At 45.6% G+C, this 27,335-nt stretch overlaps 1 protein-coding gene across 1 annotated transcript; it reads right to left on the minus strand.

Annotated features, from left to right (window-relative positions):
* Positions 1-1,499: 1,499 nt before the first annotated feature.
* LOC149371793 (uncharacterized) lies at positions 1,500-27,335 on the minus strand. Its single transcript, XM_089566082.1, has 7 exons — positions 27,002-27,335; positions 26,197-26,405; positions 22,775-22,949; positions 19,430-19,672; positions 16,151-16,254; positions 10,866-11,039; positions 1,500-5,951 (listed from the first exon to the last, which is right to left on the minus strand). The coding sequence occupies exons 1-7, from the start codon at positions 27,108-27,110 to the stop codon at positions 5,631-5,633; spliced, it is 1,335 nt and encodes a 444-aa protein (XP_089422208.1). The 5' UTR covers positions 27,111-27,335; the 3' UTR covers positions 1,500-5,630.

A 27,335-nucleotide genomic window follows, 5' to 3' on the forward strand; every position in this document is an offset into this window, starting at 1 on the left:
CTGTTTTTGTACGAAAGATATGCAACCAGGCAGACACAGAGAGAGAGAGGATAATTGTCACTGTCAACCTCTGAATTGACTAAAACCAATTAGGCAATAATGTAATTAGCCAATGCAGTTAGTGTGCATGTTTATAAAAAAAACTTGAAGGTGCTCGCATTCCTAGTAGAGAATTCCATATGGCAGAGTTCTCCTAGCATGCATGTGTCCCAAGGTACTGACGTACAAATTTTCAATTCAGTACACATAATTATGCGTCCAAGGCAGGGGCGATGAATGCAAAGCCTCTCAGCATGACGCAGCTGTTGCATTTTGCCCTTTCATTTCGATTATTGAAAGTGAAAGAGAAACAGTCATCAGCTTCAGCTGTCACTCAGAAAGCACACCAACGCGCGTGTCAAGTGTGTGGTGTGCAGAGCATGTGCATGGAGACACCTTGTCATTGTCCATTGGCACCTAAATCTCTATACAGAGTGACTGCACGTAAGTACTACAAGTCTGCAGTCACAAATCTATGCTGTAAATGGTACTGCACTCCAAGCTCGAACCTGAATCAGAGATATTAGAGAGTTTTAGCATAGCGTTAGCGTGATAGCGGACTTAAGGGAAATTACGTTAGCGTGCCGCAAACAACTTATCCCCACAGACAGTTTTAGTATAGCGTTCTGAAAACGTTAAACGCCACCTGCTCGACATCGATGCGAATGGTCCTTCTAAAATGGTCGAACTGCCGCTAACTAGCTAAAGTATAATATTTCCGAGTTTTTTAAACGAATTATTACTGTAATGCTTATTTTCGTCTGCAAAATGACCCTAAAATTTAAATAAATCGAAATAAAAACGTAAAACAGTGGCGCCATCTAGTCAAGGCAATGTTCACTACAAGCCGTTCGAGCAAGAATATTTGCCATCACATGACGTGTAATGTTAAAAAGCTACTATAAATTCAATATAAACTCGCTTTACATCATTTAAGTCCATAAAACACAGCGAAAAAGCTCAAAATCTATTTTTGTTTCGTTCCGGACGTTTGTGCTAGGTTTCGGCTGCGTTTCGGGCAGTTGCAGACGGTAGCAGTGCAGCTGGAGGTCCCATTAGGCTTGCGCGCTCCAGAATCGAGAGCGTAGCTCCAAAACTGAGCTGAATGGCAGCTTATACTTTATCGTCGAAGCAAGGTAAGTCAGCGAAAAGCAACAACACCAGTAGTTGCCGGTAAACATGCCGACGGGAATCGCAAGGACTGCTGAATCGGCTGAAGCGGGCGGCTCTCGCTTGGAAGGACGCCTCCATGTTTTCACGCTAAGGGCGCAAAAGCCGCAACTGCCGTAACGGTAACTTCTGACAATTGCATTCGTACGCTAACGCTATTTCTCCGTTAGCGTTCTGCGCATGTGCAGTCCGGACCCGCTATTCCGCTATGCACGCAATTACGCAAAGCCCGCAATACTAAAACTCTCTATTAGCCACATTCAGTGATACTGTATCGTTCTGCACATATGAAACATTCAGAACCGCAGATTTATTGGTGGTGGGTGTCGTATGGTGGTACAAGTACACAGTCGCAGCCACTGCACATTCACTGCCCACGTTTCCCTTGTCGACAACAGAGTACACCATCGGACAGTAATTAATTACAGAAGCAGATTAAAGCAGTGGCCGGGACAGGCAGGAGGAATGAATAGAACAATCCTGTGCTGACCTGCACAAGTGTGTAAGGCACCATTAATGAAAGAAGCATTGCAGCAGTTATCAATGTTGCAACATTGCAAGGGGCACAGCACAGCCCTTTAACCACTTGTTCCTTTACCACCTTAGCTCAGCGTTAAATAGCCGCATTTACTACGAGCACACAGTCCTGTATGAAATAAAATACTGTACATAAAATTGGCAGTTAAATCATTTAAAACTGCTACGAACATGCAGGACATTTGTGCCCACTGCACATTATTCAAAAACAGTAACACCACTACGGAAAAAACAATACATACACTACTGTTAACAAGAATTTTTTTAGAGCAAACAAAATAACAAACAACAAAAATGAACTCAGTATGCCATTTGCTTTAATATGCATATTATGATTCTTCTAAGTTCACATTGCTTTAAGTAAGTTTACACAGGCAAAATCTCAGGAAGCTGCAGCTAGGGGATCTCACATGCCTTAAGAAAAGCATTTGAGAGGTCACATGTTACTCATTTGCCTATAAAAGGCTAAATGGCACCTCAGTGGACACCTGCTAAGACGAATTCTCGGATAAGATGAACAATTTGAGACTATTTGGTTGGTTTCCCATAGGATTTAAAGTGAAAAAAAAAAAAAAATCCGCTCAATACGAACTGCTTTGCTTTCACTTCAGTTAACATAGGCTTCCACAGCGACCGCAAACCACGGCGATCCCTTTAATAGCCTTGAAGAAGCATTTGTGCGGCACTGTGAAGGAAATGAAAAAAATATATGAAATGCTTATGCAAGAAAGTGGATCCCCACAAGATGGCTTCCATGCATCTTCGTGCCCAACTGCAGGAAAACTGACTCGCAGGTGCGTGCTCTCTTGCCAGTGCGGAAAAGGGAAGGAATCACTGCTCCAGTGCTGGTGTAGTGATGCCTTGCCCTTTCCGCAGTGGCAAGAGAGTGCGCTCGTGCGAGTCAGTACACAGAGACTGATATGGTTAGATCTTGACATCGCACTTATGTCACACGTCACCAGTTGCCTCCCACAGCCTAAAAGTGAGCATGAGTTTGTACATTCAAATTCCAGCCATGCTGGCTGCATTTTGATGCATGTTTGTCACCCCTCATCACCTGTATTCCTCTCCCAATGTGTCGGGCAGTCAATTTGGCATTTTGCCCCTTCTGCCAACTCTGCATCCCTCCCCTGGCTTCAAAAGCCAGTGGACTGATGTCCATGGAAAGCAGGGCCATACCACCAAAGCTGTTGAAAGGATGGCCTGTGGAAGTTTTCACTGCTGTGCCTGGCTTATGTGCCAGGATGGATTGTTGGATGCTTTTCTAACATAAGGCAGCAATAGCTTCAATTTTTTTCTAAGTATTATTGTTTGCAGTTGTTGATAACTCTGGTTGCCAGTTTTCTTGCGTAAAAGCTTATAGTCGAGGCAGGGAGTAAACATGGCCCTCCTAACGAAGAAATAAGTTATTTGACAGAGGTGGTGATGATGAGTGCAACAATGCAAGCATTCTTGCACTGGTGAAAGTGACAGCAGCAATTAGGTTGACAGCAGTGATGCAGAGACATTAAAATTCAACCCTCAAGACACGAAGCACTCACAAAAGCAATTTATAGTGGCCACAAAACTTGCAGTTATTGCTTTCAGAGCGTAAAAAAACACCTTCTGCGAGCCTTCGACAGTTTCCTTTCAAAACACCTATTTTTAGATGAAATGAAGCTCAATTTAGTACCTGAAACCTATCCCGAATAAAACTTCGAAATCTGCAAGGGTCAGGTTAGTGTATTTCCATGATTAACATCTTGAAACTAGTGACTTATGTGATAGCGTAACCAAATGACAAGGTCTACCTTCAACTGTATTCAAGACCTTGAGACAGCTGTGAATTCTGCATCAAGTAAGAACAGTACAAGCAACTGTATAAGGAGCAATAAAAACTGTGGCACAGCTGTTTCAAACAAATGGCTTCATTGGATGTGTTAGTCTATAATGAGAATAAAGTCGCCTGAGAATCACTTGCCAACAAACACCCTTCTAGTAGATACAAAGAATGCAAATTTAAAACAATTCCTAAAATGCAGTCTGCCACGTAAATACAGCATGCCCCTTCAAGCTCCTCTAAAACTGTGATGTAAAGTTGAACAGTTAAGGACCTTTACATCTGCACACCTGTGAATACTGTTCACAGTAGCATGAGTTTGGGAATGAAAATGGCACCAACACCAATATAGTAGTTGCACAAAGATGCAGTAAAAAAACAGTATAAAGGAGACTTCATTTTCATACTATACTAAGAGTTTTTGCTATTCTGTATGCCTGCCTCTGTTTTTTAATTCCTAACACCCTAGTTTCCAGGCCATGCCAATATAATATACAATAAAAGCAAAAGTATACAACACAATTCAAGCACAAACACGTAAAAACACCGGGTTCCTACTTCACACAAAAGCAAGCGTTCACAAGATGCTACTGTGAGATACGTAGATAAGTCCCTTATCATGCTCTATCAGCACTACAGAATTTTAAACATGCAAACTAAAGGCCTGCTTAGCACGCAGTGTGTTAAGGTGATTTCTGGTCGATTCAGATCACGTTGCTTTGTGATTACGTCTCATCAGTAAATCTGGATTGGCTTGGTGTTTGGCTTGCATTTCACATAAACTCCTGAGCCATCACTTCTGGAAAGACTGGCTCAGTCTGCCTATTTTCAGTGCAGTCTTAGACATTTTTGGATGCCCAACCCTGTGCAACTGTTTAGACTGCTAACAAGATATCATCAGATTCAGTAGCTGTGTTTCTCACTTTGATCAATTCAGATATAGTTAGAGTATCTTGGACAGCAGCACCAGATGGCATGTAGATGCTCTTTGAGATGTTTATCCAAATAATATTTCCTGCCACCTTACAAATGGCCAAAACTTACTGGCTACACTGACACCAAAGTATAAGACAACCGAGACAAACTGTTAGGTACATCATATAACCAGGTAAGTGCACATCTTGGGGTTAAGTCTAAGTTCTTGTGGCCATGAAGACTCAGAATAAGGTGGTGCTCAGGAGTTCACTGCAGAACACACAAATGCTCTTTTCATCATGATGCGCTGAACCCTTGGAAAAGAGTGTGGATTCGGTACTTTGTTCAAGGTCAACCAAGGGAATAATTAATGACTACAGAACCACAGTGACAAGCAGCTAAGTCGGAACGATAGTTTGCAGTTTTTCAAGCAGTCTTCTTTTGAATGAATGTCATTATGTACAAGGTCAGAGTAAAAGGAAAAAAAATCAATTTAGCACTTGAGTAAATTTTGTACTGCCATTTGTACTGCTTGAATCTGCACGGGTCAGCTCTGCACCATGCACATCGCCATTTCATCTGGTTTATGGTTTGGTTTATGGGGTTTAACGTCCCAAAGCGACTCAGGCTATGAGAGACGCCATAGTGGAGGGCTCCGGAAATTTCGACCACCTGGGGTTCTTTAACGTGCACTGACATCGCACAGTACATGGGCCTCGAATTTCTCCTCCAAAGAAATTCAGCCGCCGCGGCCGGGATCGAACCCGCGTCTTTCGGGCCAGCAGCCGAGCACCATAGCCACTGAGCCACCGCAGCGGCTTCTCCATTTCATCTATAAACTAGAATACTATAATAGCAAACGTAGCAGGGGGCGGCAGAAAGTGGGCGGATGAGATTAAGAAGTTTGCGGGGATACGGTGGCCACAACTGGCAAAGGACAGGGTTAATTGGAGAGACATGGGAGAGGCCTTTGCCCTGCAGTGGGTGTAGTCAGGCTGATGATGACGATGACTGTAACAGGTTGACACTCCTAAACTTTCCAAACTTGGACAGCAACAGACTGTGCGGCGCCCACTGTCAAATGCTGTTTAAACACACTGCATCCCTTTCATCCGTTCAGCTCGTGGCCTACCCGCAACCACCACACAGTTCATGACCCTCTCCTCTCACCACAGGGCCTGTACTTGTAGCATTCGTGTATCGTCTTCACCAGCATTGCCAGGTCCTTCTTGCAGAAAACCTTGGACTTGGAGAAAATGTGGTGATGGCGGACATCCCTGTACTTCACATCGGGTGTGCGGACGGGAAACAGCATGTAGTACAAACACGAGCTTGAAACAAGCCGATGGAGGGTGAGCGAGTACACCTCACGTGTAAGCACGCTGTCTGCAGAGTCCAGGTCATTTGTTCGCCGCATGTGCTCGTAATGCTCAAGGTAAGCCTTAGAGACCAGGGGCACGATGGCATTCACCTGCAGAAATACAAATGCCAGGGTCACCAAGTGAAGCAGGTAAGCCTGAATTGTACAAAGTATACCACATGTCGTTTGACTCCTCCTGCCCTGCTACAGTCGAATCATCAGAAGTGGCGCGAAGTGTTAGTAACACTTGAAATTTTGCCCCGCCGTATACAGTGGGCTCCATCTGGAGAACTTTATGAATTCGTATCTTATCGAAATTTGTATCAACCGTGACCGTATCATGAGATTCCACTACATTCAAGGTTTTGTTGCACAATACCTGGTAAACTTCATTTTCCCTGTGTGCTTCTGTTATACCACAGTCACTTTTTGTACCAGTACTATAGTAAGATGGGGAAGGTTATACAGCTTCGTACATACGTTAGGAGGGCTAGATAAAGAATAATGATGTCCTGCCCAGAGCAACTGCTGGCATGAGCTTCACTTTATATACAGAGAGACTTGCTGGGAACAACACCAGAGGTACATTATAGCAAGGAACTCGGGATATCCAAGACACGTCCGCCATAAGTGCAAACATCTGTCTCGACAGATGACTACATTGGACATCTATCTCGGCCATAAGAAGGATGCCCTTGGGTCCTGAGTGTTGATTTTCAGACGTCAGAAATTTGGATATTTATTTCTAGATGTCTGAAAGCTTCATAGAGTCGATGACCGATTGGTCGGACTCTCTAGGGACCACGAAAATGAACCGAAAAATCGGGCAGTCCGGAATATCAAATTTCACCGAAAAAATCACGAACTTGTTGCCAATATGCCAGAGGAAGGGGTCAGCTGTATTGCACACATTTTGAAGCTCCTCATGACTAAATTTTGCCGCGCCTCACGTGCACAGACTGGTGAAGACCGCTTTCACGAGTTCGGCCTAACTGTGCTGCCCTTGGATGTCGCCAATGAACACACGGGTTGGGACAAAGTCTAGACCGGAAAGCGAAAACACCACTGCGGGAACTGCATTGCGCCCGTAGTACGATGGGCCTGGAAACAATAAAAACTGAGAAACAAGGTGAAGCAAACACTTTGTTGGAGCCAAAATCGGCATCGTATCCAGTGATATGCAATCTGCGGTGGCTTACATACAATGAGAGGCACCTAGCCTGTCACTGAAATGCCAGTTGTTTACAGTTTTATGACAGAAAAGTCAGAGTTACGGTGCATTTTGTCGCGGATACGCTGCCTGGCTTTGAAATGTACCACCATTTCCTTCCGCGCTCGCCGTCTCTGTGAAGCCATACGCCTCCTACACGCTTTGCTGCTGCCTCTTCCCGTATTCGGGACGAAAGACTTGGCACAGATGAGTTCAGCGAACTCTGACTACTGTTCCAAGTTCGTGCGCCGGAATACGTTCAAGAACAGTACAAATTCGAAACCACGCAGACGCAATGTGCCGACTAGCGCTGAATTTCAGCATCACAATTTAAGAGGACCCGACCCCTTTAAGCTTGAATTTCGTTTTTTTTGATGAAGTTTCTGATCTCTCCTGCAGTTTGAATTAATGAGGTTCCACTGTACACATTAAAGGTGCACTGAAGAGGATTCTGAACTTGTCCTTTTGCCGCGGGAACTCGATCTACACGTTCCTAGCATTCTTAGAAACAGTCACTTATTGCCCTGTGTGGCCGATTTCCCCAATTACATCGAATTGATGTCCGGCTACCGCCCTTTTTTTTTTTTTAATTCTCCCTCGTACAGTGGGCGGAGTCGACCAACGCGTGGAGCGCCTTTCACCCAGTCCCGTGGAGGCTTTGCTTTCGCTTTATTTTGTTTTTTAGGTTTCCATGAATAAATAGTTTCATTCGCAGATAATATAGCCGCAAAATAAGCCCAAAGAACTAAAAATATGCGCGGACTATTTGCTACTACGGACTACTACGCATTACTCCGCCGATGGCAGAGCGGCAAGCCGCCACGGGACTGGGTGAAAGGTGCTCCACGCGTTGGTCGACTCCGCCCACCGTACGAGGGAGAATTAAAAAAAAAACGCGGGAGCCGGACGTTAATTCGATTTAATTAGGAAAATCGGCCACACAGGGCAATAAATCGACGTTTCTAAGAAAGCTCGGAACGTGTAGGTCGAGTTCCCGCGGCAAAAAGACAAGTTCAGATTCCTCTTCAGTGCACCTTTAACGTACGGACACCCTGGCGGCAAAACTGGCGGCACCCAGGCGGCGGCAATGCGCTTGCCGCGAACCCTGCCGCGGCGGCGGGTTGATCTGCTGCGCAGCGGATGGGTCGAGGAGCCATTTTCGGCGGCTTGCCGCGTGCCGCGGAGCGGGGAGACCAATGAGGGGCACCCGGCTTTGTCACGTGGGGAGCGTCTGTGTCGCCACCTCTTGGCTCCTACTAAAGTTACATGCCAGCGGCGGCGGCGGTGCCACATGCGCTCCTGCAGAGGCACGGTTCTCGACCAGTTTGGCATGGAGGGAGCTTTGTGCGGCGGCACTTTCCCGCGTATTCCTTGCCGCCGGTGTGGCCGTCCGTTTTGTGGCAGGGGTTGCGCCGCCAGCGGCGTGCCGTGCGTTATTCAACTAGTGTATTCGTACCTTTACATGGCGGCTTGGGTATTGGCAGCGAATGCGAACGAGGTTTGAAAGATCGAGCAGTCAGTTACGGGGCGTCCGAAATTTCAGACGCTCTTATACGCCATGAGCTTTGTGCTGGCTGCGCCGCCTGTTGCCGCTCTTGCGAAGCAGCGATGGGGCTGCTACCGCTGGCTTGCTCCTGCTGTTCAGTGGCCGTTAGATTGTGCGTCTCTCTCGGAAACTCTACATACATGCATGTGCTGCCATACGAAGGCTATAAGAATTGAAGTGATAATTGGACAAGCATGCTATTAATCTGAGAGGGAGGTTTTGCATTGGAAATCATGGCGTTCCTTCCTGTGCAATTCAGGCGCACTGTCTTGTTTATGACGTGACTCGCAACCTAGCCATGGCTAACTACCGCGAAAAAAGGAACTGCTCTGTGGATGTGATCAATTTGAGCTTATTCCTGCCCTGGTTTTCTTTTGCGCACGAACATCGTTACGCTGCTAAGCACTGTTCAGAACTCCTAACCGTGCAACAGTGCACTGGTATCGCAATCTTCATTGGTCGCCATAAGTGACATGCGTTCTATGCTGCCTATTTATCTCTGTCATGTACTGTGCCACAGCATGCTGTGCTTCTGGCTCATTCCTGTGCGCACTATTAAACGGCTGCATTATCTGTACAACATGCAGATGTCCTTGCGATTTTACTACATAGGCTTCCCTGATTCTGCGAATGGTACCCGACGCTGCTCAGCAGCTCGAAAGGCATATTTCCTGAAGCATGAAACTTCATAGTGTACCTATTTGCTTGCAATAATTTTGCATTTTGTTATTTTTGTTTTGTTAATTTTCGTTAATTACTAGCATTTTGTTTTGGCTTTCAACAAAGGAGCCTCATTACACCGAGAATATTACCTGTAGTGCAGTAGTTTGAAGTTCAAAAAGTTACCATCGAAAACTGGATATTTTAAAGGTTACGTCGGATTACGATCATTTTTTTATGTTATGTCCTATTGCAGTAGGGCAGCAATCAAATGAAAACAAACACTATAGCTGCTTTGCTAAGTGCTCTTACATATTGTGTTTTAGGCACCGCAGTGCCATATCGCACTGCTTTCAAAACGAGCACATCGGTGGTGGATCCCTAAACGCAGCATAGAAGCCGATCGTTTTCCCCTCACTCCCGTTTGTTCAGTCTGCTCAGGCGTCAATAACTAACCCGGTTACGATGGTGACACAGAATATAACTTTATCGAGTATCGCACCGCTTTGTCAAAACTCTTCAGTAACTGCACTGAAAGGTTAGGTTTCAGCACTGGTGTGGTAATTTACAGGCAAGACATTCCATCCGTGACGCACGGTTGCAGTTAGCGCGAACGCGCATTGGGCTCGCCGTACTGCAGCGGCGTCGAAGATGCGCCATTGTCGCTGAGCGCCGGTACATCTGTACCTCTTATTTCTGCAGCTATAGAAATATCCTTCACTGGAAAACACGAAGAATAAATCTCAGCCACTAACTTTAACCACTGTGGCCGCGGCAAGCCGGAAACGAGACCGGCAAACACGTGCCAATGCGGGGGAGCGCGGCCAGCGCAACCCGCCGCTGTTTTCAGAATCGGCCGCAAGAGGGATTTCAGTAGCACCCCTACAGGCAGCGCTCATGGCGTATACATTGGCTCTATGGGCCACGTCGCAGTGCGGCGAAAAAGTCTGAATAATCAAGCAGGTCCGAGAAATCAGCCGTCCGAATTTTCAGTCGTCGACTGTATATGTAGGTGCTGAGGAGTGTCATTCTTGTAACAGTGTTCACATGGTACTTGGTAGCAAGAGAAATAAGCAACAACTCTTAAATTTGGCAGTCCTACAATAAAACTACGTCCACTAGATGTTTAGATGACATCCACTAACTCATGCAGACATTGCAAAAACAGCATAAAACGAATGTTTTATGCACTGCCTTTTCAATCACCATGTCTCTTCACCTCGGATGTTACCTCAGATATATTTTTTTATAGTACAGTCGAATCTCAATCATGCGAACCTTATGGGGTCACGAAAAATATTCGTATCCTCCAAAACTAACAAAACTCATAAGCAGAATTTATGCACATCTGTTTTCGGCTGACGTGGCTTACTTAGAGCCACACGGCGTTGTTCACTGCGCGCGGTGCGCACCGTGTGACTGGCGATTGCAGCATCAGCGATCTACCGGCCGCGTGCCGCTGCTGTTCCACCCGTTATTTTTATCCATTTAACTTTGGCTATCACTTGGAGTTTTACAGAAGCGAGAATTTATTTGCACTCCTGCAGATAAATTGCAAAGGCTGCCAAGGCAACATTGTGTTATGAGTGAAAGCAGTATGCCAACCAACCTTCTGAATCAACTCTTCAATAAGTGTGGGGTCCGTGTGAATGGCAGGCAATATTTCTGCTTGAGTTAGAACGTAGCACTCATGTTCAGTTTCCAGGATCTTGGCTAGTTCACGTGCCACATCAATGTCCTCTTCAACATGGCTCACAAGAACAGTCAACTTGTCAAGTTTTGTCTGAAATGGGGGTTTGGAAAACAGTCATTCTCTTGTCTTGATGTGACAAAAAATAATAAGCAAAAAAGAAGCCACAGACTTGAAAGCACAAGTACAGAGAAAAAAGTGGGTCGATCTGGATCAAGAAGCATTGTCACAGAAAAGAACTTCGTTTTCACAAGTGTCAAAAACCGCGTTTTTTCTCTTCGAAAATCATCATTCTTTGTTTTCACTTGTTTTGTCAAATTTAGACCCTCTACTTTTACAAAAATAAAAGTTAAAGCTGAATTTAAACTGGAAATTGGTTAAAACTGCATTTAACACACTATCAGTTCTGTTCGGGATTAAGATACAAGTGGGTTAATTACAACTATGCAGGCCATAACAGCACTCTAGAAAATGAACGTGGAAAGCAGTTATGTCCGTAGCAACACAAGAATGACGAATCACATATATCAGGTACAAGGGTACTGGTCATAACAGCAGTCTCAAAAAATTTTATATATACTAGTCCTTTTTGCATGCAATTTCCAGTCCAGTGAATAAACGCAGCTTAAGTGGCCAAACGAGCACACTGTCACTTAGTGGTGACTGCATTCCGGTGAACAGGAAAACAGCGAGAATGGCTCCTAAACGAAACTCTTTATTTGGGCTGACTTGCGCCCGCAAAGAACTGAATCACTCGGCGGCAGCATAGCAACAAGTGTGCTCGGCGGTCATCGAACAGAATGCCTGCCGCTCTCGGCCGTGTTCTTTTTAAAGCTGATAGCGAACTTTCGAGATAAAGCTTGGAAAGTTACTAGAACACTCTGGAACAACGTAGAATCAGCTCTGCCTGGATGCAACCAATTGAGATAAATCTAGGCGCACCTTGCATCACAAACAAAGAGATAAAGCAGCATGCCAGCAGTGTTGAAGAAAGAACAAACACTACAAACATTCACAGCATTACTCCTCTCTCAAAGAAGCATCGACCCGATGCTTCGGTACATGATGCAGCCACAAACAACTAAAACGGATTACGTAAAAATAAACACCACGGGTGTAAGCACAACATCCTTTAGAGCGCATAATAGGGCTTGAGACGGACGACATGGACAACTTCGGGTTTAGAGCGCATAATAGGGCTTGAGACGGACGACATGGACAACTTCGGGTCGTACGCGGCGTCGCTGGGATGCAGTTATTTCGTCAGGGACGACTTCATAGTCCAGTTTACCTAGCTGACAAAGAACATTGAACGGGCCGAAATAGTGGCGAAAAGTTTTTCACTCAATCCGCGGCGGCGAATGGGCGTCCAAACCCAGACTCGGTCTCCTGGCTTGTATTCCGCGTTGCGTCTTCGTAGGTGTCTGGCATCGGTCCGCTGTTGGTCTTTGATCCGTAATCTGGCAAGTCTTCGGGCCTCTTCTGCGCGTTGAAGGTGGCGTCGACGTCGACGTTATCTTCTTCGGTAACATTGGGCAGCATGGCGTCTAGCGTGGTCGTGGCCTCCCTGCCATGGACGAGCCTAAAAGGTGTCATCTGGGTGGTCTCCTGTACTGCAGTGTAGTATGCGAATACGACGTAAGGCAGGATGACGTCCCAGGTCTTGTGTTCAGCATCAACATACACGGCGAGCATATCGGCGATGGTTTTGTTCAGGCGCTCAGTCAGTCCGTTGGTCTGCGGATGGTATGCAGTTGTCCTCCGGTGGATGGTTTGGCTATAACGCAAGATGGCTTGCGTCAGTTTCGCCGTGAATGCTGTTCCTCAGTCCGTGATGTGCACATTGGGGGCGCCGTGTCTCAGAAGAATGCACTCCATGAAAAATTTGGCAAGTTCTGCTGCTGTTCCGTTCGGTAGGGCTTTTGCTTCACCGTAGTGGGTCAGGTAGTCATATAATGATCCACTTATTTCCAGATGTTGACTTCGGGAAAGGGCCAAGCAAGTCCATGCCGATCTGCTGAAAGGGCCTTGAGGGGGGTTCAATGGGATTCAGAAATCCTGCTGGTCGGGTTGGAGGGGTCCTTCGTTGCTGACAATCTCGGCAGGTCTTCACATAATGTGCGACATCGGCAGACAGTCGGGGCCAGTAATATTTGTCTTGAATGCAGCGGAAGGTGCGAGAAAAGCCGAGATGTCCAGCTGTCGGCTCGTCGTGTGAAGCCTGAAGAACTTCTCCACGCAGACTTGCAGGTACAACAAGGAGGTAGTCTGTTTTGTTCGCTGCAAAGTTCTTCTACACAAGGACATCATTCTGTAAACAGAACGAAGATAATCCTCTCTTGAATGAGGCGGGGGGGGTGATGAAACCTTGCCTTCCAAGTACTCGATGAGGCATTTTAGGTCGGAGTCCGAGCATTGCTGTTGTGCAAAAGAGCTGGAGCTGATGGGTCCCACGAAGGCGTCCTGATCGTCGTCCAGCAGCGGTATATCTACAGGGGCTTGTGACAGACAGTCGGCGTTAGAGTGCTTGCGTTCGGACTTGTAAACGACGGTGACGTCAAACTCCTGGAGGCACAGGCTCCATCGAGCGAGGCGGCCGGAGGGGTCCTTCAAACTGGCAAGCCAGCACAGCGCGTGGTGATTGCTGACCACCTTGAATGGTCGTCCGTACACGTAGGGGCGGAATTTTGACATAGCCCAGATGATGGCAAGGCACTCTTTCTCGGTTGCCAAATAATTAGCCTTGGCTTTGGACAGGGAACGGCTAGCGTATGCGATGACCTTCTCCACTCCGTCAGTTTTCTGAATGAGGACAGCGTGTAGGCCCACACTACTTGCGTCGGTATGAATTTCAGTCTCGGCGTTTTCATCGAAGTGCGTGAGGATCGGTGGGGACTGTAAATGATGCTGAAGTTCCTTGAAGGCTTCCACTCGCGGCACTTTTATAATACATTTAAGGTAGTTCAAATCTATCTCAATAAGAAACACAACTTGCATCCCTCTTAATGCCTTGTACAATTCCCAATTAACTTTTCTATCTCTGTATTCAGGAATGTTACATATAGCTAGCTGCCTCGGGACAGTAATGGCAATATTTGCGAAACTGACACCACGCTAAGACAGTGCTGCAGAATAGTCCAAGAAGGATCTGCGCATGTGAAACAGTGTCGTCCATTCCGTTGCCTCAGTGGTTCACCAGCATATTCAGACGTCGTTGTCAGAGCTTTGCAGTTGTGGGAACTCTCCCTACTTCGTCCATTTTGGTTTGCTTCTCCCCGGTGTCCTTTCTAGTTACCTTAACAAGCAAGGGAGGGTGCTGGCGTCGCAGCGCCATGAGTGCCATGGACGGCACCATTGCTGCGCGTGCGGGGGATAGCTCTTCCTTGTTGGCTCGAGAACTCGACATGCACTGACACGTTCCTTGGGGCAAGGTCTTGTGGGGGGAACATCTTTCCCTTGAACTCGCCCTGCCCAGCATCGGAGCTTTTCCATTGCCCCAGCGTAGGCGAACATTTGCTCGTAACCTTGCTGGTGGGTCGAAATACCTTGATTCCTCAGAGTATTTTGTTGCTAGCTGGCGTTATTGTTGCTGTAGCAATAAATGCTTTGTCTGTGTCAGCCAGAGTGTCGTTCCTACGGAGCACGGTCTGAACTGTGTTAGCTGCGGTTATGCAGGGAGAGTGTATTATCCCCCAATTACCACCCCACACAGTAAAAATATGTCTTCAGAGAGCTGTTACATGGATGTTTGTGCAATAACGAGACAGAAGAGCCACTGAGTGTCACAGTGTGAGTTTTCTGGTGCTAACTATGAAGAGATCAAAGAACTGGATGTTACACGCTGCAGGACCACGAAAACGCAGTTTTTATCAGGCACTCGGCCTATATTTCTAAAAAGATGGTCCGCGTGGACTTGAAGGGCCTGTTTAAATATGCAGTGCTGTTTATCATGAAACACAGCACAGCGCACATGGCTAAGGGGCAAATTTCTAACAAGGCAGTTTTCTGCCCGACTGGCTCTGCAATTGTGGGCCTTATTACGACATGCATGTATGCTGATATGTTGCTTTGTTGTCTACGGCATGAAGGGGAGGCTGATAGAATGATCTGATTCGGATTCCATTTCATTCTGACTCTTTTCGCATTTAATTGGGCATTGCCTCAAGCCCTTGCTGTCGCTGGAATCAGTCAGACAGAGGGGTGGATGGCAAGAATAGAGACTGGATGAAAATAACTGTATCATAGAGACTGTACGTTCATTGCATGCCTTCCATCCACTGCTTACGAACAAAGCGAGTGTGCAAGGCACTGTTAACTGCCCCAAGAAGACAATGTATCAAACATGGTGACCTCTTTGTTCTTGGTTTCCACCAGCACACACGATTACAAATCTATTCTCATTTTTAAAGCAGCACATGTTTAATAAATTTTATGAGCACAGCAAAGTGCCAAAGGGCGCAGCTTTTTTAAGAAAGCAACAGTGACTGGCAAGCTTTTCAAACTCGTTTTCTGTGAACCAGCATGACAAAATGACAATCGTTGGTCTTTCCTACCTAACAGGTTCACCCGTTGTGCAAGAGTATTCATCGCTAATGTCACAGATTTTAAGCTCTCTCCAAAGGGCACGTTGGCCACTTAACGTTCCACTTTCACGATGGCCATCTTCAAATGCCAGAGAGAGACTTTCTCCTTGTCTCTTGTTTATTTATTTTCCACCCTAGAGAAAAGATGCTGTTTGGCTCTCACGAGGTTGCACCACTGACAGACAAGTGCGAGTTTTAATCAAGCATGATTCTACCCTGGCTGACTGCAAGAGTAGCACTCCGTAACGCCGCCACATTGGATCAATTCAGGCACCTAGGCCGCGAAAATCGCCAATAAACCGGTAAATGCATCAAATAAACATCTATGATTACCATCAAAGGTCAAGCTGCCTTTACAATAGAACCTTTCATGTTATGGATATTTAAGACAGTCTCTTTGTGAAATATTTTTGACCATCACATTACATTTGCTTTAGTATTCTTGCAAAAAAACATTCTGGACAGTTTCAGGGGCCAGATATTGCTAGGAGCTTTCAGGCCTCAAAGGCCTCAAAGTCAGCAATACAGGAACATCTAACTTGACTCATAACTTAAAGGAATAGTGCTCCTTTAAGCTGTGGCAGAAACAAAGCAATTCATTAAAGTAATAATGATATTTACCTTCGGCAGTATCTTATCCAGCAATGGCACATCGTCAGACTCTGCATACAAGTTGCATCTGCTGTTGCTAGGAGACAAGTCAGCGTCTTCCTGGCGCGCAAAACCTGCCCCAAGAAACAGTGTGCCAAGTGTTTACCTTGCTGTAGAAGAATGTTTAGACAGGAAGAGTCATCACCACTGTCATCAGCATGCATTTATATGCTGTAATTTCTGGTATACAGTCCACACCTGGTGTAGAGTCTACAGGGTCCAATTTTGGCGACCCGACAACCTCAGAAAAATCCAAACCAACAGTCATGTCCATCGCACCTTACTACACAAGATCTCAACCACCACCTACAGCTATGAATGCGTATTCCGCAATGTGCCAAACACCCTACCACTTATGGAGTAGGGATACAAGGGACTACATGGCCAACTTTGGTACCAAAGACCTAACCAAAGAGCAGTGGGGGGCTCAGCTGTCAAGCCCCAGCCTGGACCACCAGCATAGTCTGATCGACCAGACTCTGGGCATGGCATGAATCCATGGCTTTCTGGACTGAGGAGGCTCCCTCCACCAAGTGCAAAGGCTTCTTGTTTGCTCTAAATAAAAGTTTATTTCTCTCTCTGGACTGTCTGCACCCAGGGTGTATAGCACAAACACAGTACACAGATTCGCACTGTACAGTTCAGGCCATATGGGCGATACTGAAAAAAAAAGACAATGCTTAATAGTCCGCAAAGCCCCTCATTTTTATTTTCAAACATATATAGCCGACGGGCTGTATGCAGGAGTTTACGGTAATTTCAAACTAAAGTTAGAAAAACAAAATAAACAAACTAAAAATTCAGATTGCTATTAAGCAGTTTGTCACAGTATGAATGGTCCCCTGCACTGTTATGCATTCATGCTCGCGTTTCTACAGATGCCTCCCTCAGAATGTTTTTTGAGCTTATTTGTTAGCGCCGCTTCATTTATCCTCATGATGTTATCTTTGTGTCCTTCAGGGCTTTCATGACTTGTGGGTACAGTGCAATCATAGTAAATGCCGCAGAATACATGAAACATTCCTTTTAGCTCTCTTGCATAGGTTTATGAAAGATGAGATCTTAACACTTACTGTTCAAAGTGAACATTTTCCTAGCAGCACGAATTACTTCACACATACAGCAGATGTTTTCTTGCTACTTAATTCGTCTGCTATTGGTCGAAAACAAACAGATGCAGGTGCGACCAGGCTCCACGAGGTGCAACTAAGTGCAAGTGCATGCGTGAAAGCTACTGCCATCTGTCGCCTGATCCTCTCACTAACATGAACCGCGCATGCGCAGTAGGAGCTGGCGGTTCGTTTTCAACCAGCGGAGCTGGAGGAGGAGATGAACGTGTGTGCGTGCAGAGCGGCCGTGTGAAAAACGCGAATGGTTGCCAGTGTTCTGTTTATTAATGCCACTACTTATGCCTGCCAACAATGTCTTGTCAATCTTTTTTATACTTTTACCGTCGTGGGTTGTTTGCAGTTTTGGCGGTGTATTTACAGTAAGCAAGCTGGAATCTAGCAATAAAACATGTAATCTTGTACAAAATCAATTAAAAAAATACAACATTTTGCTCCATATTGATTTGCGCAATTTGTTACACCTGTTGAAGCTTGATAATTTGAATGCGATGGAGACCATAAATCTGATCAAGATATTTGGAGCGTGTGCTCCAAAGGGTCTGACTTCAAGAACAAGGTGTGGATGCACTATATAGCACAGGTGACCATGGTGGGAACAAGCCAGCTTAAAATAGGCTTTCTATTGCGAAAAGCAGTACTTCACTAGTAAAGATGAAAAAAAACCATTGATATGTTTCAAGCCAAAAAAGTTTTCAACAATGGCATATTCTACCTGCCCACCAAGTCTCAAGGTCTCATTCAACCTCCAGCTACCAAAAAAGAAAAAAGATATATTTGATGCCTCCAAAGCACTGCAATGGCGATTTTGGAGAAAAATGCAGCAGAACTTCGCGCCCGTAGCTTCTCACAACTCCATCCTCAAAGGCCGCCATTTTGCTCTTATTTGAAAACACAATGCATGTGTTCCACCTCTGCCCCCACTGTGACATCGTGGCTGTCGGCGGCGGCCTCGCGACAGGCCACGCAGTGTGCCCCCCTCCCCGTCTCATCCCCCTCTTTGTCCATGTTGGCGAGAGTGAGAAGAGTGTCCTCCAATCACCCAATGAATGAAATGAGATCAGGCCCACCCCGCTGCTCGTTTTCCGCCATAAGCGCGAATGTGTAACATTTTGCACATTGTCTGAGTGAGAAGCGAGGTTGTCAGATGCGAGGTGCACGACAGGCTTCGCAGTCGACGGGTGTGCCAATGGAACTGATCTTCCAGTCCTTTTACCAAGCTTTGGGCATCTGCAAATGTGATAAACGCACCGCGCTGCTCTTCGAGCAGAAGCAGCGTGTCGCATTCGGCGCTGATTTTAAGCAAGATAGCGAGAGCTGCGGGCTGGCCTGGCAGGCTGCGCAGATGCTTGTGCCAGCCTCGCCCATACTGCCCCATATAGCACGACTGGCGGCGTACTCACCACCATGATCGTTGTCATATTTGTGTCTGCGTATGCACTCTGTATGTGAGAGCCATGCGGCACCCATATTATGTACAGTGGTGAGCAGCCTTGTCTAGAGCGCTTGAGCAGTGCGCACTTGGTAACAAAAACCGAAATTAGAGAGCAGCCCCTCATTACAGGGCAAAGTTTTCGTGCCTGCTTTGTTTACGAGGCTATCTGGCGCTACTTCCGTGCAAGCGTTGCAGCTGGACCCTAGAGGCTGCCACAAAATCTGGATTTGTTTGCAAGGAAGTGCACCGCCCGAGCGCACTAGACAAGGCTGCTCACCACTGTACAGGCACCGAAGTACCCTTTGGCACATGCTCCGCTGAACCATTCCCACCAGCGATACAATTTTTGCGCATGTTCGTTTCCAGTCAACAATGAAATTTCGATATATTGAAAGTGTGCAAAAACCTACTTTGTTATACTGAGGCTAAAAATACAAGGTGTTCTATGGACGCGAAGTTATGAAAACTAGAATACTTTGTTGCACTAAAGTTCGTTACATCGAGGTTTAACTGCATTCTCAAACATGAGAACTGATAAGGATTTACTGAAACTAAATATATTTTTGAAAACAGGAGGAAGAAATACATACACACACAATTTCATTACGTTACCTCTAGTAATAAACATTTTCATTTTTATGTCTCCTCTTAACAACGTAATGTAGCTTGTAATGGAGCTGAACTCACTTGGAGGCACAACAGGGTTGTTGGATTCAGGAGAAAATGCTTGAGGAACACATCCTTGCTTTCTTGCCGCAGGTGGCACGGGCAGTGCAACCTGGTGAGCAGCACACTCACTGAGGCAGAATTCCGAATCAAGGGTGTAGATTCCCGAGTCAATGGATGAGAGAGTGGTTTCCACATCTTCATTCTTTTGAGGAAGCCCTTTTTCATAACAGCGCGTGCCAAAAGGGGGTTCCTTGAGAAATCCTAGAAAGGAAGAGGCAATGTAAGCTCAATATGTTCCTGTAACCAGGCACATATTCTTGTGATCTTACTCGGCTTAACAGAAGCCCCAAGACAACTGTTTATCCCAAAGTTTTAAAAGAAACATGGCTGCCTTCTTAACCACGTTCTTAAAGAAGAAAATGCGAGAACATTGATTCTGCCTGCTGTGGTGTCCACAATGAGTGCGTAGTGTTGTTCTTGTGACTTTGCCGCTAAACCTTACCTTGGAACAGATTCCATGGCCCTTTTATGGTATGCATGAGTTACAACCTTCTAGAACTTTCCAGTAGCTTCAATTAGATTATCATATGGAATTATCCTGATCTGACCAACTAATTTACCTCGGTAACTAAGCCCTGCTAATCCACCTGAATCCATTTCTGGGGCTGGGCCTTTTTTCAAATTTTGCAGGTCCTCAGATTTGCAAACTTGGTGGAGCCCTGCGATTGGTCCACTGGGGGCCACTTGGTGTTGACAATGTCACGACCCTCTTAATCGCATTCACAGATCACCGGGAGTCCTCATACCCCTACTGACGCAGTGGTGTAGCGGTTAAAGTCTGTGCAAACTGCCCCGGCAGGTGGCTGTTTCAGACACAGCCACCGATGGGGGTTGCGAGACCCAGGTTGCTCTTTCCGAGCTCCTGTAAGGCTGGAATGAATTTATTTGAATTAATTTCACAGCCACCTGCCATGGTGGCCAGGCTGCGATGATGTCCCAAGGTCACGTGACCTATCTTGACCATCATTTGGAATTGTGAATTTGGCAATGCTCTCTGACTGGTTCCTTTGGGGTCATGTGACCCTGATGACATCATCGCACAACTCACCAATAAGGGAATTTCGTTATGGAGAAACCGGAAATCGCATGACAACAGCCCAAATGACCCCCTCCAAAGGAGCCCCTCCAGAATAGTGTGTAGTGATTCGCCCCCTTGACCGACTCACTCCCTCTCTGGTCCCATTGGGTAGCTAGCATGAAATCACACGTGACAGCAGATTAATGGGGAATAACTCTGGATTAATGGGACTAGCCATGGCACCATTGAAATAGGTCACAGATAGAGACATTTACAGCAGCCGCAACGTTCGAAAGAGTGGGTTGGTTGCCGGACCTAGTGGGTACAGCTTCGCGGCCTGCCGCTAAATCCCGATGATAAACAGCCACTTGACATTTCTTGCTTGACCAGTCTACGAGCCGGCAGCACGCCTCGCATGGTAGTGATGTGTGAACACATGATGCGCGGGCCACGGACCAACTGTCCGTTGTGTGAATCGGCCCATACCAACAATTTGATAAATTATGCTGCGCACTGACTTGACCACACTGGCTTACTCATAAGTGCACTTAGCTATTGGTTGCATTGTCTTTCCTACAAGGTCTTTTGCATCTAAGCAGCATGAAAGAGAATAAAATATGTCATGGCTGTACTGACAAGTAATTTAGATGAAAGTCCTGGGCAGCTGTCTGGGGCAAAGACAATTTCATACTGTTATAGGGCAAGTTTAGCAGAAGCTACAAACAACTCATGAAGTCTGTTCTACCTGTCCTGTAAAACAGTCTATGAACTATTCCAAAATTTAAACATGAAATGACGTTGTGAAAAACCAAATGTTTGAAAGAAATGGCCAATTAGAGTTGAATAAATACATTTGCACTATACTTGAACTTCTGGCCTCCAATAAAAAAAACCATTTCATCTATTTACTACAAATATGTCCCAGCAGAAAAATTAGAACTAAAGCTAAACAACTTTAAGAATTTTTAACATGCCAGCACAGGAACAGAACCTATAACCGATTTATGATACAGGTTTGTAAAAGCCTTTAACTGATCAGCAAACAATGGATATATCATACTCCTTAGTATGACTTACGTGAGTTGACCGCTAATCAGTGCACAGTAAAACATCGCTGATACGCAGCCACTTACCAAGTGGTTGTGGTTAAAATGTAGTTGTGAGAATTCTCTGGCTTAGCCACCACTGAAACCCATGTATTGGTCGACCCCTTAAGGCATAGTGGCCAGTGAAATGCCTACAGGTTAGTGTATGGTTCGTCGTAATTTGGCTGGAGCCATGCTGTGATGCAACATGTTTTCCGCCTTTCCGAAAAGCATTATCAACGTGTGCAGTGCCAGTGATACAACACTGCAGCCATTTTGGTCATGTACTGACGAGTGGGGCGGAGTCCATGTTGATAAGGAGCCTAGGAAGCGTCAGCCACTTCTGTGTTTGCGCGCCAACGCAACGTCGAGTAATATATTCGTCAGCCCTATCACACTATCACAGTAACCTTCGCCATCAACCCACCTAGCCTGTGTGAGTTCATACTGCACGTGCAGTTGCATTGCGAATGTGTTGCCGCCTTGTGGCATTGTGTACTGCAGTGCAAAGCACAAAGATGAGCCTCATGGACAAGCTTGCTCCTGGTCTCGCTTTCATTGCACCACCATCTCTTGAGACTTTCAACTTATGGAAGCAATTCACAACTCACACCTTCAAAACTAACGCTTGAGCTGCCTGCAGTAGGCATAAGTTTTAAAATCACATTCCTAGCTATAATTCCAATTATATGTATATACAACCTGACATTCGGAATGGTAACCTTCACTAACATGACAGTGTTTATGCAGTCCTTGCTTCATTGCGTGCAATGTGTTTGGTGTGCTTGACCAATTGCATCATTCCAAGTGCGCAGCTCAGTGCTTCTCTAAGCACACTAAATGAGCTGAAACAGCAATTGCACCAGTATTGTCATAAACATCCTGGTTGATATGCTCATAACTTGCATAAAGGCAGCCATTACATATTCCAGAACAAATTTGTTGCAGAGCGTTCAAAACCTTGGTCCTTGTCAGCACACCCAACAACCATGAGGCTCTATAAAGAGGAAGTGCGCTGGCTTACAAGTTTATTTATGCTACATTCTGCTTACTTGCTCCAGCCCAGTCAAACAAACTAAAGTGACAGTCTCTAAAAAAAAATACAACCACTGCAATAAACACCACACACTTGCTTAGGTCTTGAGCCCTGCTAGCATACTTGCTGTCACCACTATGACTCCTGTTGCTATTCTCCTTTACCTTTAACTTGTGGCAAGATTTTGTTGAGCACGTCCAGGCGTTTGGACTCTTTTAAGATGTCGGTCAGATGGCCAAGGCTGCAGGGCTTCGAGCAGGCCTTCAGGGTAGGATAGAAATGCTGCAATGCAACCTGGAGGGGCATCAGCTTGTCCCCCGCAGCCCGTTGCTCTATACCCTGGCAGCAGAAAATACATAGAAGTCACAACTATAGTACTGCGAGCAAAAGCAAGAGATCACAATGAATGTGGTACAATTTCACAGAGATGTATGGCAGTGGCATAAATATATGCAAATTTCAGTGGGGGAACACCCTCCCCACCTAACAACTCCCAGTTGTGGGTACACACAAAGCTGCCACTGTCAGCGGAAGCCTAGCTGACTGGGGCGATACAGAGAAGCAAACTGGACAGTCGACAACAGGAGACTCCAGAATGTCCCCCAAATGAAAGGCCATTACTGTCCGCTACAAACCCTGCATAGTGTCCCATATGCACAGTTAAATGCGGCGCAATGCCCAATGTTTCACGGTGGATGCTTTCCATTTGAGTAAAATGGTGTCTTTGCCTGTGTTCCTGAGCTACGAAAAGCTGACTAATTGAAGACACTTTGCGTTTTCGGACAACCTTTGTGTAACTGACGTGGATGTGGTCCTTAGGGTTGTGAATCCCTCTCTTGGGGTCTGGAGAGCGTTCGGACTTTATAAAGCTACCAGCCGTGCTCAAAGGGGAGCTCTCTCCTTTTTGAAACAATAGGATTCTGTATTTCTCACTGCTGCATGAAGTCTCCTTGCCATTTGATTAAAGCTAAGTCCATAACAATGTGCTCATTGTGCAGTAGGACTATGATCCTAGTGCGCTTACGAGAGGAACAACTGACACTTGCGCTAAAGCTGTTGTGTTTAAAAATTTCTCTCCTAAAGTGTTGTGTCACGACCCACTGAAATGGATCGCATGCAGTGCTCTTTTTATAACACATTTTTCCGGTTGTGCCCAGTTTGAGTAGGCACTCATTGCTGATATAACCCCGATGTTGTGCTTGCCTACTGCAACTTTTTCAGCTGCTGCACAGATGTCTGTTTACTGCTTGTTAATGTATTTTTCTCTCTCTTTTTTTAAAGAGCGCAGTTTCGTCATAGAAAGCTAACGCGCCTGTACAAGCATGACCGAGTGAGCACTGGACCAGGCCGTTCATTACAAATCGATAGTGGGCCACGGTCGGGCTTGGAGTCTGGACCGAAGTAGCGGCAAGTAGGGCCAAGCTTGGTCTAGACACTGGTCCGTGTAGACCTCTAGCTCAGAGTACAAAATTATATTTTGTAGCTTTCCTCGAATCTAAAGCCTGCGCTGTGCCGTTTAAGCATTCCAGTTTAGGGGTTGTGCTATTTCTACAGCATTTAACCACCATCGCTTTCTCGCTCTACAGCCTCCATGTTCCTTTATTTCTGGCTTCTAGGACGTGTGGGCCCGAGATAGTCGAAAGAACATTCGAAATTTTCTAATCGAACTGGCAGTTTTAAGAAGCTGAAAGTGACGGTGATAGGCCCTGCTCAATGTGTTCTACTTATTTCCTTTTTTTAAGAAGCTAAAGTTTAAGAAGCTAGAGTTCCTAGAGTTTACGGGCGTAAAAATTTGGAATAATCTACCACATGACCTAAAGACTGCCTACAACTTTTCCATTTGAATAAAAAATTATTACTTTAAAAAGAATGACACACTTTGAATTCATACTTTCATTTTTTACTAGCCGTCTTAGATATTTGCCTGATATTATTTGCATGTAGCCGAATCCTGATACCTTGATTTATTTATAGATTTATACATTTGCGTCTATTCTAAAAATGTTTTTGTGATTAAAAAGTGTGCACTGAAATCATTTTATCCTCTTCTCGTGTGTTGTACCCTTGTAATGCTTTGTAAATACTTAACAGCTATTTTCCCTTAGCTTTTTGTGATGCCTTAATTTTTGTGTAAGTTCAACGCGTTTTGTTTGATCTGTAAGTTTTTAGTTTATATAATCTGTAATATATGTGTTTCTTTCGTTGATGCTCTTACAGGTGTTGATAGTGATGTATAGCCTTCTTTATACTAACTTACTGTCTTTATTTTGGTATATTGTTGCCTGCATGCTTGTATACTTTTTTTCTATTGGACCCGTTACTAGCCGTTGGCTATGGGTCCGGGCAGTGTTTGCATACATTTGTAAAGCAACAAAGACCAATAAATAAATGAAAAAAAAAAATGAAGTTCACCAGCTGATATGAAGTAGTTTTATGCATGCATGCTGCCAGGGAGAGAGTCAGCGCATGTCTCGTGCGCTGTTAAAACGCTCGCAAGTCCAAACGAAAGAAAGGCCCAAAGAAAGTTTGATGGTTTGCGCAGTGGCGACCCTCGAACGCGCAGGCCTACCCTTTAACATCTATGTCTCAATCGCAGATTGACTGGATGCCAGAAAAGCAGAGGCTTGAAGTTAATTTAAACACAATCATACATAGTCATGGCAAGCCCTTTGGTTGTTCGCAGATTGTAATTATGACAGCATTGTTTTTTGAACATCTGCTTCTTTTGAGCCATTCTGTGGAAGAGAAGAAGACTCCTCGCTCCCACGGCTTCCCCGTGTTGCGTGTGCTGCTAGTATCATGCGATGCCGACTGAGCAGTTCCGGGATGAACCGTGGGGGGGAGGGGGGGGGGGGACAATCACATGCTGTGTCCCCCCCCTCGCTAAGCGAAGGGGGTTCAGGACCTCCCTGTACCCCCTCGCGATTTACGGCACTGGTGTAGAGGAATGAGGAAACTTTTAACATCACACAGGCCATGGGTGTCTTTTGCATTCTGGCTCCATCTAAGAGCAGTTTCCAGTTGAGGTTAAATACAAAAGACACCCATGCGCTGTGTATGTCAGTCCACGTTGGTGAGCCCTCTATGTGACCACTGAGCTCCGAATGCCATTCTCTCTAAAAAATGTTCTGCTGATACCATTGTGAACCAACTACCGTGCTATCTGTACAGGAATTTTATGTGCCAAGAAGAGGTGCATGTGTAAGGGGAACCTAATCAGTGAGCTAGACTGCAAATGTTGTTACAGATGGCTTGCATGGGCATAGCTCCCACCATGTTGAAGACCAGCAGCAGTGCAGCACAATGAAGATTAGTCTAATCCTCTTATTGCCAAGTGCTGCAATATGCATGGTTCAAGCCATCTAGAGAACACAATAAGCGAGGTCACAACAGAACTGAGGCATTGTGTTTTGCCAAATACGCATTGCTTTCATAATCTTGCAACGATCATTTCCTTATCTTTTATCACATTTTTGTCTCTTACGGCACCGCAGTAACAATAAGAAAATTGTAAACATCATCAGGCTAGTTAAAAGATAAAGCAGCAACAGAACAGATTCCAAGGCGGCTAAAAACGAGCATTCACCTCAAGCTCAGTGTCGGGAATGCCGAGAGAAGAAGCAAACGACTTCCATGTCGTGCCACGGAAGCAGGATGCCACGATGGAGCTCAGAGACGCGGATACTTTCCCGTAATCGATTTCGTACAACTGGCACCTGTTGGCTTCGTAGAACTTCAGCAGCTGATGGTTCACGAGCAGCCATTCTCGAAGTGTCTCCTCGGTTTCCAAGTCACCTGAACATTGAAAATTAAACTGAGACTAAGCAACCACTTGACATGTACCGAAGTGGCAAACGTCTACAGGTAGACTTCTAAGCGACATCCCTACTCAAAAAAGAAACGCGCTCTACAGAAATGAGGCTTGCTTCTGACGCAGTACTACGCAGCTGCTAACGGTTCGACAACGCGAGATAATAGTTTTGTTTACTTGAAAACTTCTTGTATGCGCCACGACCATACACGGTAACCATTCTGAAAAACAAAAAGGCCCAAAACTGCTGTTGGGAGAAGACGATGCCGGAGTTCGAAAACGCGTATGACTCGCATTACGCAAGCAACAACCAACCTGAGCACCGCAGTTAAAGAGTCCCAACAGTGTCGACGACAAGCAAGTTCAATTATCACTGCTAACAGGTTCATCCTTTGTCATCACCTGCTATACGGGTACCCAGCACGGGTCGTGAGGCGCGGGCGGCAAGATAACATTAATTAACTAGACAAGAAATCAACAAAGCAACAAGTGTCGGCCGACTGCCGATAACGACCGATAGCAGACCATAACGAAATTTTCGCGATTTCGGACCACTTCGGTTCACACTCAGATTACATACCAAATTTTTGCTTTGACTCGGGCAGCTTGATCGGCCGCAGTCGTGGAGTTTTACCATCTGCAAAGACCTTGTTTGTCCCAAGTATCACATCCGCTGATACAGTTGCCATGTTGGGTTGGGGCCTCAGACCAAGTTACAGGTTTCGCTACAAGTTAGCAAGTCCCAACAGGACAAACAATTATTGCTTCGTTGTAGACTGTGTTGTATCTTCAGCACCTAGCCCATAAGTGCAGAATACTATGCCATGAACACGATTACGGTAAACTACATAAGCAAAATGAAACGCTTCAGCAGCGAATGGCCCCACACTCTCTCGTCAAACTCTTGTCACGTG

Source organism: Amblyomma mixtum, chromosome 1 (genome assembly GCF_055824585.1).
Source record: "Amblyomma mixtum isolate Tamu chromosome 1, ASM5582458v1, whole genome shotgun sequence".
NCBI classification, from domain to species: domain Eukaryota; kingdom Metazoa; phylum Arthropoda; class Arachnida; order Ixodida; family Ixodidae; genus Amblyomma; species Amblyomma mixtum.